The sequence below is a fragment of the Pongo abelii genome, chromosome 15, assembly GCF_028885655.2.
Source record: "Pongo abelii isolate AG06213 chromosome 15, NHGRI_mPonAbe1-v2.0_pri, whole genome shotgun sequence".
Lineage (NCBI taxonomy): Eukaryota > Metazoa > Chordata > Mammalia > Primates > Hominidae > Pongo > Pongo abelii.
Genome location: NC_072000.2, coordinates 99,879,740 through 99,893,013, shown reverse-complemented (window position 1 = coordinate 99,893,013; position 13,274 = coordinate 99,879,740). Strand labels below are relative to the sequence as shown.

General features: G+C 52.3%; 1 protein-coding gene across 5 annotated transcripts in view; it reads left to right on the top strand.

The window, feature by feature from the left end:
• SYNE3 (spectrin repeat containing nuclear envelope family member 3) overlaps window positions 1-13,274 on the top strand; it is a 109,595-nt gene that overhangs the window by 32,223 nt on the left and 64,098 nt on the right. For all 5 annotated transcript variants that reach the window (XM_024231911.3, XM_063715725.1, XM_024231910.3 and 2 more), the window contains one exon: window positions 8,244-8,401. In XM_024231911.3, the coding sequence (XP_024087679.3) occupies window positions 8,258-8,401 (144 nt within the window). In that variant the 5' untranslated portion in view covers window positions 8,244-8,257. The remainder of the gene's footprint in view (window positions 1-8,243; window positions 8,402-13,274) is intronic.

Genomic DNA, 13,274 nt, shown 5'->3' with positions numbered 1-13,274 from the left:
AGTCTGCCCCCTCCACTCTGTCCCATTTCCCTCTTAGCTGCCCTGGTGTCTTCTCTCCCTCTCAAACACCTGTATTTGTGTGTTGCCAAGGCCAGCACTTCCCGGGTGGAAATCCTGGCTTCCTCCAGACTATGCCTAGGGAACTTGGGTTTCATTCATTGAGGAGAGACTGGAAATGGGTTTTATGGTCGGCGTATCTAGAGAAGGAGGTGCATCAGAGATCAGCTGGTTTTCCCTACCAGGCACCACCGGTCTGTGATGGTGGGGCTGACTTAAAATGGCTTTGGGACCACTTGCCTCCAAAGCAGTCCCTGGCCAGTGTCCTTTGTGGCTGTAATTGTAGAGTGGGCCTCACAACCCCTTCCGGGGTGGGACTTCTTGTGTAACTATGCATAGCCGGTGGACAGAGGGTGGTGTGGCCCTGCAGCCCCCGTGGCTTTGGTGCAGTCCCTTAACCTGTCAAGCCTCTGTCTGCTCACCTCTAAGATGGAATGAAGCCCAGTAATTGCTCCTCACTTTGGATTAGCTGCCTAGCAGGGTTGCTGTGAGATTAAATGAGGTAATGCATGGGTACCACCGTTGAGTTCCTATCCCTCCTTTCACACACTTTGTTCTGAGAATCACCTTCTGCCAGTGCCACAGAGGAGAAGATTGCCAAGGTCCATCCTCTTGGTGCAACCTCCTCTGCAATAAATAAACAAAATTGTGTTCCCGAAATCCATTGGAAAAAGCTTTGTGATTAAGACCAGCTGTAACTCAGTTCCTGAAATAACATCCAAGCATAAGAGAGCAGTGGGAAAGAGAGGATAAGGGTGGGAATGTGTGTGGCAGAGCAGGAATGAGTCACAGGACAGCGGAGTGAGTCACGGCAAGCGAGCACGCCCATGCCAGAACTCTGGGTCAGCTTGTGGTGGGCGGCCCCGGCCAGCTTGACAGAGCAGGGGCACCAGGCTGTAATCGCTAATGGGGCCTGCCATGGGAGCTGGGGTTTACCTGGGTCTGAATCCCAATGCTTTCTGAGTTCCAGAGCAGAATGTCAGTGGGCAGCTAGGTTGGCACAGGGCTGGAGTGAGTGGGCACAGTGTGACGGAGGCTGCCTGGCAGCTGGGGGGCTCAGTTGGTTTCCCTAAACTCTAGATTCTTGAGCTGCAGCTCAAGATAGGTTCCTGCCCTGGAGTTACCTTCCTGGAACTCGGCAGCTCCCAGTGGGGTTCTGGGAGGGACAGGGAGGGCTGTGGACGCTGTGTGGCACCAGGGGATTTAAGAGCAAAGAGTTTAGACTCAGGTCATCCTTGGTTCAAGTCTTGCCTCTGCTACTTAGCGTCCCGGTGACTTTGGGCAGTGTTGTTAGTATCATTAAACCTGTTTCTCAGCTGTAAAGTAGGGATAATGTGAATGTGTCACTGGGCCTATGTAGGATAAGTGAGTTAATACCTCCAACCTTTTATCATACAGTCAGGCACCTGCAGAACACCGGGTAAGTGTCGGCTTTTACTGTTATTGGTGGACCTAGGTCCACCACTTTTCAGCAGGCTGTTTGCTTCTCTGAGTCTCAGTTTCCCTCTTTGTAAAATGGGACAAATAATGGCCGCCACATGACAGTCACTCCCTGAAACTGACGTTGCCCCTTTCTTTGCTCGGGAGGGGCTTGCTGTCATGTTTCAGGGGAGTTCGCTAACGAGATTGGGTTAGGTCCCGAGCAGGATTCTTGGAGCCTCTGGATCACTGAATGACAAGAATTACAGCGTTTTCAAATTCCCAGATAATATTAATTAATTTATTTATTTTGAGATGGTGTCTCACTGTCGCCCAGGCTGGAGTGCAGTGGCGCAATCTCTTCTTACTGCAACCTCTGCCTCCCGGGTTCAAGCGATTCTCCTGCCTCAGCCTCCCAAGTAGCTGGGATTACAGGTGCACGCTATCACGCCTGGCTAATTTTTGTATTTTTAGTAGAGATGGGGTTTCACCATGTTGGCCAGGCTGATCTCAAACTCCTAACCTCAGGTGATCCGCCTGCCTTGACCTCCCAGTGTTGGGATTACAGGCGTGAGTCACCGCGCCTGGCCCCAGAGAATTTTAAAAACTGCTGTTAGGATGTTGGAGGGATTGAGACAGAGGTAAGAACCTGTTCCTTATGGGGCATCAGCCCCTCACCAGTGGCGTTGCAAAGCCAAGTAAGGGGCCCCACCCAGCACCCAGAGCTTTGGAGATCCAGGGAAGGGGAAGGGAGGGAGAGAGGTCTGGGCCCAGCGACCCCAGGACACAGGGCCCTCAGCCCTATTTGGCAATCCACGTGCTGACCCCGCAGGTGATCTGCCTCGGGCGTTTTTTCAGTGCCAGGTGCCAGTATCCTTTCCTTCCTGCAAGGCTGATCCCCCAGAGACCAAATTGCATCTCAGCCAATTGCTTTCAGGCCTGGAATCAGGGCAAAGGGAGCTGGTGTCCAGATGGACATTCACAGTTACCCGATGGACCACAGGAGCAGCCCTGGCCTGGGGCCCACACATCTATTTCTCCCTGTCCTCTGCTCTGCCCTGGGGCACAGGAGAGCTGACCCCCTGCAGGCTGCTTTGTCCCGGCTCCCCTATACTGGCTTCTGGCAGGACCAGCGATAAGTAGTCGGCTGGGGGTTTCTCTGACAGCCTCTCCGCCCTGGGTGGCGTCTCCTGCAGCAGATGTATCTCCTTTGGGGTTCTAGTTCCTGCTGCTCAGCGGCCCCCAACATGGGTCTAGTAACATCTAACATCGCCTCCCCGCCTTGTCTCTCCAGCCTAGGGGTTGATCTCTGGGCTTCCTTTTGTCTCCTTGCAGCTTCTCAGCTCCTCCTCCTCATTACACCCTTCTGGTTCGTAGCTGGACTCGGAGGGGCTTTACTCTGCTGATTGGAACTTGACTCACACGGGGTTGCTTTCCTCCCAGGGGCAGTTCTATTGGATGCCCCCATGGTAGGTGAAGTTCAACTTTATTTTGGAGTCAATATGGTCTAGTGAGAATCTAGGGCTTCAGAATCCAATAGAACAAGGTTTAAATCTCAGTGCTACTGCAAGTGCCTCCATGTCCTGGGCCAATGACTGCAGTCTGCATTCTTATCTAGGGTTGTGGAAGGTAACAGCCGCTCCTGTGCCCCGGGCACCTATTACTGACCAGGTGCTCCCACACCTGCCCCAGTCAGCCCCGCAGCATTCTAAGAGGTAGATGCTGCTGCTGTGCCTGGGGTGGGGGATCGGGAGGAGGCTCTGCCCAGGCTGCCAGCTAATGGGCCACAGAGCTCAGCTGAGAGGCAGCCCCGCTACTCCCCTTCTGCTGCTCCTGAGATGGGCTGGGGCTGCCTTTCAGACCGGGATGCCAGGAGGCCCAAACGAGGTGGCTTTTGGACAAGAGCCTCACATGGTGTGGGCCTGTCATTATTTCATGAGTGTTAGCACCTTCTCTTCCATGGCTGGCCTTTTTTTTTCAGTCTGCATCACGTTTTCCAGTATCCCTGAATCAACCACACTCTTCCTTATGACATTTCAGCTTCTTCAAAGCACTCTGAGCTTTCTTTATGACTCAAATTAAGGTGTCCCATTTTGAGAAGATGGCTAAAGTCTGGAGCTCAGATTCTGGAAGATTCCTGTCCTCTCCCAAAGTGCATCCTTACTGTCCATTCCTGGGGAGGCTGTGTCTCCAGCCATGCCCACAGGCCTTATCCACCTCTGGGGGACTGGCTGTTCTTCCAGGCCCATGGCTTTTGACCCAGGTTCTGTGTTCTGAGCATGTGCTCGGTCTCAAGCCTGCCACATCATCTGCCCCAGCTCGGGGGTTTCCATCATGAAAAAAAAAATCACTTCTCTTCCGCTGTCATTTGCGATAACCACATAGATGCTGAAACCCAAACCCAAGGCTGTTTCCTTTCTGTCTCCTCCATACACCAGCGCCAGCATGACCCAGAAAGGGTCAGCTCTCTCATGGCCAGCCCTCTTGCTGACTCAGTGGGGACAGTTCAGAGACACGCCTAGAGCCCTACTCTCCCACTGCCTGCAGCCACACCCCAGGGATGTCCCCAGACAGGGCTTGGAAACAGAAAATACTTTTTTTTTATTCTTTTTACCCCTGAGCACATTTCTTTTGCAATACTGTTTGGAAACTGCACAGTTCCTTTTTTATTTATTTATTTATTTATTTTTTAATACTATCTCCATTTAACCAGTCCAGAGACAAAACTTCTCCCCTGCCAGAGAGACATGCTGGCTCTGCTCACTCCTGCAACCTTTTCTCATTGTCCTTGGCCGTGTGCATCTGCCATTTCTGCAGTGACTCCAGTCTCAGCCCACCTCTGAGTGCAGAGCGCTTCCCTCCTCCACACACCCTGGCCTGGAGCTGTCTCCTACCCACCCCTTCCAATGCCTAACCCTTGCCAGCTCCAGTGCCCTCAGCAGGCAGTGCCTCCCAGCCACCTTCCTCGAGCCAGGTGACAACCACTCCTTTGAGGTCCCGTGGCCCCTGTCCTCCTGTCTCAAAGCTCACGCTGGTCTCACTGTAGCTGCCTTACTGTGCGTCCATCCCTGCCCTCCACCCCCACTGCACTGGACATGGAGCCTCACCAGGCCAGAGCCACACTTGGTCTGTCTCCACATCCTCAGCACCTGCACTCAGCAGCCACTTAGTGCACTGATTCATTAGTCTATCAGCTGGTAACCCAGTTCCTATGCTCCTATGCTCCCCCAACCTTGAGCTGGTGAGACAGCTGCTGTCTGGATGCAGGTTCCCAAGGAAAGAAAGCCCTGCACCCAACACCTGTGCGTTTGGTAAAAAGGAACTATTTCCAAGCATGGTGTGTTCTCCAGGCTCTGGGCAACTTTTTTAAAATTTTATTTATTTATTTATTTTAGAGACAGAATCTCTGTCACCCAGGCTAGGGTGCAGTGGTACCATCATAGCTCAGTTCCGCCTGGACCTTCCGGACTCAAGTGATCCTCCCATATCAGCCTCCCAAACTGCTGGGATTACAGGCATGAGCCACTGCACCTGGATGGGTTTTTAAATTAATTAAATCTAGGTGTTATCCCTATTTTCCAGATGAGAATATGGGCACCCAGAGAGGTTAAGTGATCAGCCAGATGCCACACAGCTAGTGAGTCATGGGGTCTTGACCACTGGGACCAATTCTAGGTCCTTCTGGCCTCGTGGCTGACTCTTTCCCAGACACGTGCCTGTGGGGTCACTTAGCCAGCTAGCTTTGCTGCTTGCTGGGCTTTCTGCAGTTGCTGGTTGTAGCCTTGGACCACCTGAGATAGGGGATGGCTCACGACAGCCTATAGGCCAAGTGCCCTTGTGGTGTGTTTTTGTCAAGCCAGCGAGCTAAGAATGGGTCTGACATTTTCAAAGGGTCATAAAAGCAAGGAAGACTGTGCAACAGAGACTGTATGTGGCCCGAGACAGCTAAAAACATTTTCTACCTGATCCTTTACAGGAAGAGTATACCCCTGCCAATAGACAGTGTCCCCCAGACCATTCTTCCTTGCAAGGGGTTCAGGGATTGACCAGCGGCTGTGCAATGGCTATGGGAGGTTGGCTTACCTCGGCCTGCCTTAGGGGAGTGGTGACACAGGAAGCAGTGCTCCAGGCTGGCTGAGGAGGGGTCCAACGTGCAGAAAAAGGGAGGACCCAGAGCAGTCTGGTAGTCCCAGGGCAGAAGCTGGTCCCCAGGACCTGGCATGCAGGGGTCACAGTAAGATCGACCCTCTCAACCCACAACCTCAGAGGTCCCTCACAGACTCCCTGTTCAACTGTCCCTAATACCACATTAGGTGGTAAAGAAGCTCCTCTGAGAGCTTCTTTAGAGTAGGATAGTGTCTGCTGTCTGCTTATCTGATGCTACGATCGTAGCATCAGGCCTGCCTCTTAGCATGCGCTTAAGTCCTATGTTTCACTGAACTGAAGCAAAATAGGTAGAATTGCAGAGGAGGATCAGGTCTCCTGAACTCTGCCTGCAGCCTCGCCCAACCCACAGTTCGGTTGGTCTGAGGCATCCCTGCCTGCTCAACCCCACCAGGTCCCTGGGTTTCATCTGCTATACCCTCCGGACACCAACCACTGAGCCTCACAGGTCACAGGCATTGCCAACAAGAAGGGGTGCTCTAAAGCCTCGCTGCCTCTTGATGATTAGAGCCACGCTTCCCCACTGTCCTGTCATCTGAGACTCAGCGGGACTTGTCTCTGTCCCTCCCGTTCTTTGCTTAATAAAAATAAAACCTGAGTTTTTGTAAATGCTTGCACATCCAATGTGCTTTTCAAGTAAAGCATTCAAAGGCAGGGAGTGGCTACAGGGAACATATTAAGTTGTTACAAAAAAGTCAAAACAGGTCTGAAAGGAAAGCAACTCACTGGGAGAATCACAGGACGGGTTTCCAGAGCACAGCCCGCTATGTCGCCCACCTCCCCCTGGCCAGCCCGCATCCTTTGGCCCAGCACGCGTCCGACGGCCTCTTCCATTTTCTCCTTCTCTCTCGTGGGTTCTCCCCTGAAGCTTCCTCTGGCCCCGTCTGGGGCCTGGGGAGGGTGCCCAGCTTCCCAGTAGATACTAACTGATGAGTGAAGACAATTTTTATTTTTAATCGTGATGATTTTTACTGTGATGTAATAAAAATTGTAATGTAAATTCTAAGTGCTTAATAGAAAAAAATAAGGAAAAAAAGAAAAAACTTCCAATGGTGGTCCTACCCATCTCAGCCAAGTGGCCTTCAAGGTCGCCGTGCCTCTCCCCCCATGCCAGAGAGAGAGAGGCCTGAGAGTCCCATGGAATGTGCTTAAAAGCCAGGCCTGGAAGGGGCTAAGGCCACTGCACACAGCCCCAGCTTGATCACATAGACCCTTTAATGGCAAGATGTCCCAGCCTTTTTCTTGAACTCCTGGGTTCAAGCGATCCTCCTGCCTAAGCCTCCCAAAGTTCTGGAATTATAGGCATGAGCCACCATGACCAGCCCCAGCCTTTTTCTATGAGTATAGTTTTTGTTAATGTTTTGTTTTGCTTTTACTAGTTGTTGAGTTGTGACTACCTAATATATAATTATGTCTCTTTTTTGGTATTGCCATTATATCCTAAAAATTCCCATTCACAAATTCATTTTAAGCCTCCTTTTTGCTGGCTGCATAATATTCTAAAGTGCAAGTGTACCATAACTTACTTAAGCAATCTCCTATAATTGGGCATGTGGGTTGTTTCTGGTTTTGTGTTGCCATTTTAAATAATGCCGTGTTGAGTTTTTTGATGTGTTAAACTTTATTCCCATTCTGGGCTCATTTAACAACATTGGCCTTACTCTGTACAAGGTATCGTGGGAGATTGGAGGATAAACCAGACACAATCCCTTTGAATAAAATGCAGATACAAATAACTTTAGTTCAAAGCAGTTACACGGTTGCTATATGCAGACAACTAGAACTGGAATACAGAAGAGTATTGCCTGGACTAGCTGGGATTTTAAGAAAGTTACAGGAGAAAATCTGAGGCTTTGCAACCATAGCCCAGGGGAAACCAAATGGACAGTCAAGCAAAAGCGGTCTCTGGTGGGTGACCTATGCCAGCAGGCAGGTGTTACCTAGGGCCGGCATAGCAAGCGGGTTGCATCTCAAGCGTTAAGTTCATTTTCAGTGGTTGTGAGGAGTGCTGTGCGCAGGTCAGAGGGGAGTGGCTCAGTGGGTAACTTTAGCAGCACCTGTCCATGGACCCAGGTTGGTGGAGTGGTGGGGACAGCATGCACCTAACACGGCCATCCCCAGCCCGAGAGGTTCATCCCAGGGAGAGCTCAGGGCTGGTGTTGGCTTGGCTCATGCCCAGAACAGTGTTCCTTAGGTTGAGGCCTCTTTGATCCATTCAAATCAAGATCATTATGGGTCCAGACGTTTCAGACTGCAGGTTTTAACGTCCTCTTTTGGAGAGCGTGCAATCTGAATAGACAGATGAGAATTGCCTCCGGGCCCCAGGCTGGGAGAAGAGGAAGCAGGGAACCTGAGAGGCCGAAGACAAAGCAGTTTTGCCAGGCTAGAGCCCTGGGCCAGTTCTCCCAGAGGCCAGACCTGTTTTCCTTCCCTGCCTAATTCCAGTCCTGACAAACGTGCTCACCTCTGGCCGTATTGCCCAACTGGGAGCACCAGGGGAGGGTTGGTGGTGGGAGTGGGCTTGTGCCAGGTGTCCTGCCGGGGGCCTTTCCACAGCCCCCTACATTCCTGCCTGTTGGCCTTATCTGTGGCCCTTTCTTCAGCCCCTGCAGGTGCCATGACTCAGCAGCCCCAGGAGGACTTTGACAGGAGCGTGGAGGATGCCCAGGCATGGATGAAGGCTGTGCAGGATCAGCTGCAGGTCAATGACAACACGCAGGGGCCCCGCGCGGCCCTGGAGGCCAGGCTGTGGGAGACCGAGGTATGCAGAGGCGTAGCCTCAGATGGCCCTGTGGTCTTGGCCCCATCCCGCCCCGCCCTCAGACCTCAGGTTTCCTATCTGTTAAAGGCAAGGGTGGACTAAACCAGTGTTTCTCAAACTCTGATGTGCACACAGATCTCCTGGAGATTTTGTTTGAGTGTAGACTCTGATCGGGTCGTGGAGGTGAAGTCTGAGACTTTGCTTTTAACAAGTTCCAGGTGATACCATTTTTGCTGGTCCTTGGAACACACTCTGATGATAAGGAACTAGAGCCTGTCCTCTCACCCTCCTGTCCCTGCAGGGGGGACCTTTGCAGCCAGGTGGGTCCCCAGCCCTTGCTGGGGGGCTTCCCGCCCCTTCTCTGCTTCTGCCTGGCTGGTGTCCCTGCCAGATCTAGGTTGGCCAAGGTCTTCCTCCAGAGGAGCGGGGAAGGGGCTCTGCCCAGCAAGAAGTGACTTCCTGAGCTTCTCCAGAACCAGAGTCTGGCTTTACCCACCCCACCTGGCACAAGACCATGTAGCACTAAGTGCTGGTGCCCAGTGCCTGGCCTGGCATTGTGGTGCCCCTGCCTGAGGGTGGGTTGCCCACAGCCTGGGGACAAGAGGGAAGAATACTGAGCTAAGAGTCAGAGGCCGGAGTTATAATCTCCTTGCTGATGCTAGATTGCTGTGTGACCTAGGTCAAATCCCTGCCCCACTCTGGGCTTCGGTTTTCCCGTCTGCAAATGGAGCAGTTGACTTACACACCTCTGGGGTCACATCCATTTAGATATCCCATAATTCTAATTTATCACCCAACAATGGTTGCTTTTAGTGGGGGAGGGGGTGCTGCCTTCTCCTGCAGCAAACCAGTCACCCAGCCAGGCTGGAAGCAGTGGTGACCCCACAGCTGGTTCCTTGTGTGTTTCCTTTGTGTGTGTTGTCTTCTCGATTCTGCACACTGTGCACCGTATTGCATATACCTCATGCCCTTTCTGGAAGTGGACAGTGGGAATTAAGAATCCTCATCACCTTTCCGAGTCAATGTTTGATTTCAGTGTCACCACCACATCCAGAGGCAGGAGCCATTGTCTACATTTGCAACTGGGGAAATGGAGTCTCCTCACACCGTTTCCTGTGCCTGGAGAGCCCTCTCACTCATGTTCAAGCTCTCTGCAGTGCTCCCTTCACCTTCTGTTTGGGAAGCTCCCTCACAGATCACCCAAGAGTGGAATACCCCCTGCTTTCTGCCATCCCTGTGCCAGGGCTGGGGCTGTGCAGGTGGGTGAGGCCCACCCTGCTTTTGGGTGTTCCCAGCCTAATGGAGACACGTATGCAAACAATCAAGGCAACTGCACAAGCATGTATGAGGCACACCCCTAACATGGGTCCCATGATGTTATTCTTTACCTCTAAAACCTTCCATGGCTCTCACTGTCCACCAAAGAAAAAGCAAAACTTCCCCTGGCATCAAAAGTCCCCCACTATCTGCACCACTCTGTTTTCCAGCCTTAGCTCTCCATGCTGTCACACCTCACAAGCTCACACCGGCCTTAGCTCCAGCCACTGTCACATCTCCCAAGCTCACACCAGCCTTAGCTCCAGCCACTGTCACACCTCACAAGCTCACACCAGCCTTAGCTCCAGCCACTGTCACACTTTGCAAGCTCATGCCCTCCTTTGATTGGCAGAAGACCTCCTAGACCTTCCACCGCCAAGCCTTTGTCCATGTGTTGCCTCTGCTTGGAATGCTCTTTTGTGTGGGTCTGATATGCACAAGAAATGAAACCCTCCTGTCCGTGCATCTTTCCTGACCAGTTTCCCCCTTTCTCAGCCCCAGCTCCTGACCTTGCCTGTCTGTGAGCATCACAGCCCTGCCTGTGTGCCCACTGTGTTAGGGTGCTTAGCATTTCAAACTCTCTACCCTTTGCTGGCAGGTCTTTCCCTCCAGGTGGTGGTTCTGGTTTAAGCAAAGTCAAGGGTGGTCCTTAGGAAGACACATTGGCAGGACCAGGGTGGACGGGCCCTGGAAGCCAGAGGCAGCACTTCTGTGAGCCCCGAGGGGGTGGGAGTCCAGGCAGAGGGGAGTCATGGCCTGAGCGTTCTGCCACTGTCTCCTCCCACGGGGCTCCGACATGCTTCATTTACTGTGTGTTTTGCCATTTTCAAAACCAATTTCACAATAAGAAAGCAAACATTTTCCTGTTGCCAGCTGGTAAGAGGGGGCAGCTGGTGCCTCTCGACCTACCCGTGGGACCTGCCTCCAGGTTCTGGGGTCTCCCTTGTGCTTCCTCCACCAATTCTGTTGGCTTGTCTCCAGTGCCCGTTTGCTGCAGTGACAGGGACTTGGGCTCTGATCCAGTTCTGACCCTTAATAGCCGTGCAGCCGGGAGGATGTCCCATGCCTCCCCGGGACCTCATGTTCCCATCTGTAGAGCAGGAATGAACCCCCTCACCCCTTGTGTTCCCGAGGGGTTAAGGGAAACTCCAGAATCCTCATGGGGTAGGGGCTTTCTGTAAGGTGTGATTGGAGAACCCATCGCTCCTGGGTTGAGAGCTTGGCTACTGGGTCTGCAGGCCCGGACTCCAAAATCTGCCGTGGCTGTGGCACCTCAGGAGGGTTTTCCAGAGCTCCCTGAGCTTCAGCTTGCTTCCAGGGAGAGTGATAGCTGCTGCCTTTCAGGAAGGAGGGGGGATTAAGGAGGATCATTATAGACATGCTTATATGCACAGTGCAGGCTATGCTGGCAGAGCTGGCTAAATGGAGGTGATTGTTTCTTGTGGTTTTAGAAGCTGGGATACACAGCATACCAAGTGTCCCTGCACATCCCCAGAGCCTCCAGGAGTGGGTCTTAGGAGCTTCCAGCCACACTCCTAGGTCCCAGCATACGTATTTATTTATTTGTTTATTGAGATGGAGTCTGGCTCTGTTGCCCAGGCTGGAGTGCAGTGGCATGATCTCAGGCTCCCTTGTCCTGTATCTGGGTCCTGGCCTGAGCCAGGCAGCTTCCTCACCAGCTTCTGGGCCACCCTCTTGGTCAGGAGCATCCTGGTGTTTCCCAAGGCTTGGCTTCCCAATGCACTCATCCTTCAATATATCTTACTTCCCTACCTTTGCTCAAATATCCTTCTCCATTTGTCTTTAATTAGAGACCCGCAGGCTTGATGCCAATGCCACCTCCTCCACAAAGCCTTCCTGGATTTCTCCCATCCCTCCTTGGGCTCTCATACTACTTTTGTGGTCTCTTCTGGCCCTCTTTGCAGTCATCTGCGCTCTTATCTGCAGCCCTCTTTCCTACCAGCTTGTTCATCCAGGACCCTAGCACTCAGCATAATGCTCAGTTGGGGGTCACCTCGTCTTGGCTGGGTTGAGGGAAAACCGTGATTAACCCCATTCCTCCACTTTCCTGGTCTCCTGATTCTTCTCTCCAAGGTGTTTCCTTACATCTGATCCCCACCTTCCCCTTGCCCTCATTGGCTGCTTCAAATTGGAATAATTTTGTGGCTGCAGTTCAAGTACTTTCTCCCACTTGGCTGCACAGCCCTTGCCAAGCACTCCTGGACTGTGTCCTTGCTGGCGATGGGCTATAAAAGAATCTCACACCAGCCAAAGAGTGTAATCATCAGCGCAGTGAAAACGAGTGGAATCTACTTCTCAAAATTTGGCTTTTCCAGCCCAGCCACAGCCTCTGGCCTCCCCTGGCTTCAGGCCTCCAGTAAACATCCTACAGGTTGATCTTTCAGGGCAGACGTTTCTTCTCCAGGTGGGGGAAGGGGGCTTGGTGTCTTGCCTGCCTTTGGACCAGCCAGCTCCTCTGCCTTGGTAAAGAAGCATCAAACTTACTCCCTTGAAAAGGCAGTGGGTCTCGGGTCTTTGTGTCCCCCTCTGTCCAGCCTGTGCCTCTTTCATGAGGATAAGAAGGACAAAGGTCCAGGGGCCTGGGGAGACCACACAGTCAGGACACCAGGCTTTGGAGAAGGGGCCATTGTCCGCATGGGACATTCCAGACCTGGCTGCTCCTTCTGGGTGTGGCCAAGGGAGATGGAATTTCACTTCTTCCCCAGAGTTGTTGGCTCCTGTGATTTTCAGAGCTGGACTCCATCTGAGCTGAAACTGGGAGCAGGTGTGGAGGGGGCTTCTCTGGCAGCTGCAGAGAATCATTCCTCAAGGCTGGTGGTTTCTGTGGGTCCCCGGCTCCCTTGTTTGTAAAATCGGACTTATTGTGATGCCCGTCTTGCTAGCTTGGGGAATATGAAGTCTCCTTTCACATTTCTGGGAATCAGAAATATCATCTTACTTTTTTTTTTTTTTTTTTTTTTCCTGAGACGGTGTGTTGCTCTGTTGCCCAGGCTGGAGTGCAGTGGTGTGATGGCTGGAGTGCAGTGGCACGATCTCGGCTCACTGCAACCTCTGCCTCCCGGGTTCAAGCAATTCTCCTGCCTCAGCCTCCTGAGTAGCTAGGATTACAGGTGTGTGCCACCATGCCCGGCTAATTTTTGTATTTTTAGTAGAGATGGGGTTTCACCATGTTGGCCAGGATGGTCTCAAACTCCTGACCTCATGATCTGTCCACCTTGGCCTCCCAAAGTGTTGGGATTACAGGCGTGAGCCACCACACCCAGCTCTTTTTTTCTTATTTTCATTTTTTTAGTGGCAGGGTCTTGCTCTGCTGCCCAGGCTGGAGTGCAATGGTGTGATCATGGCTCACTGCAGCCTCAACCTCCTGGGCTCAAGCAATCTTCCTGCCTCAGCCTCTTGAGTAACTAGGACTACAGGCATATGCCACTGTGCCTGGCTAGTTTTGTTTTTTTTTTAATTAAAAAAAATGCTTTTGGAGAGATGGGGCCTCACTATCTTGCCCAGAGTGGTTGCATACTCCTGGCCTCAGCAATCC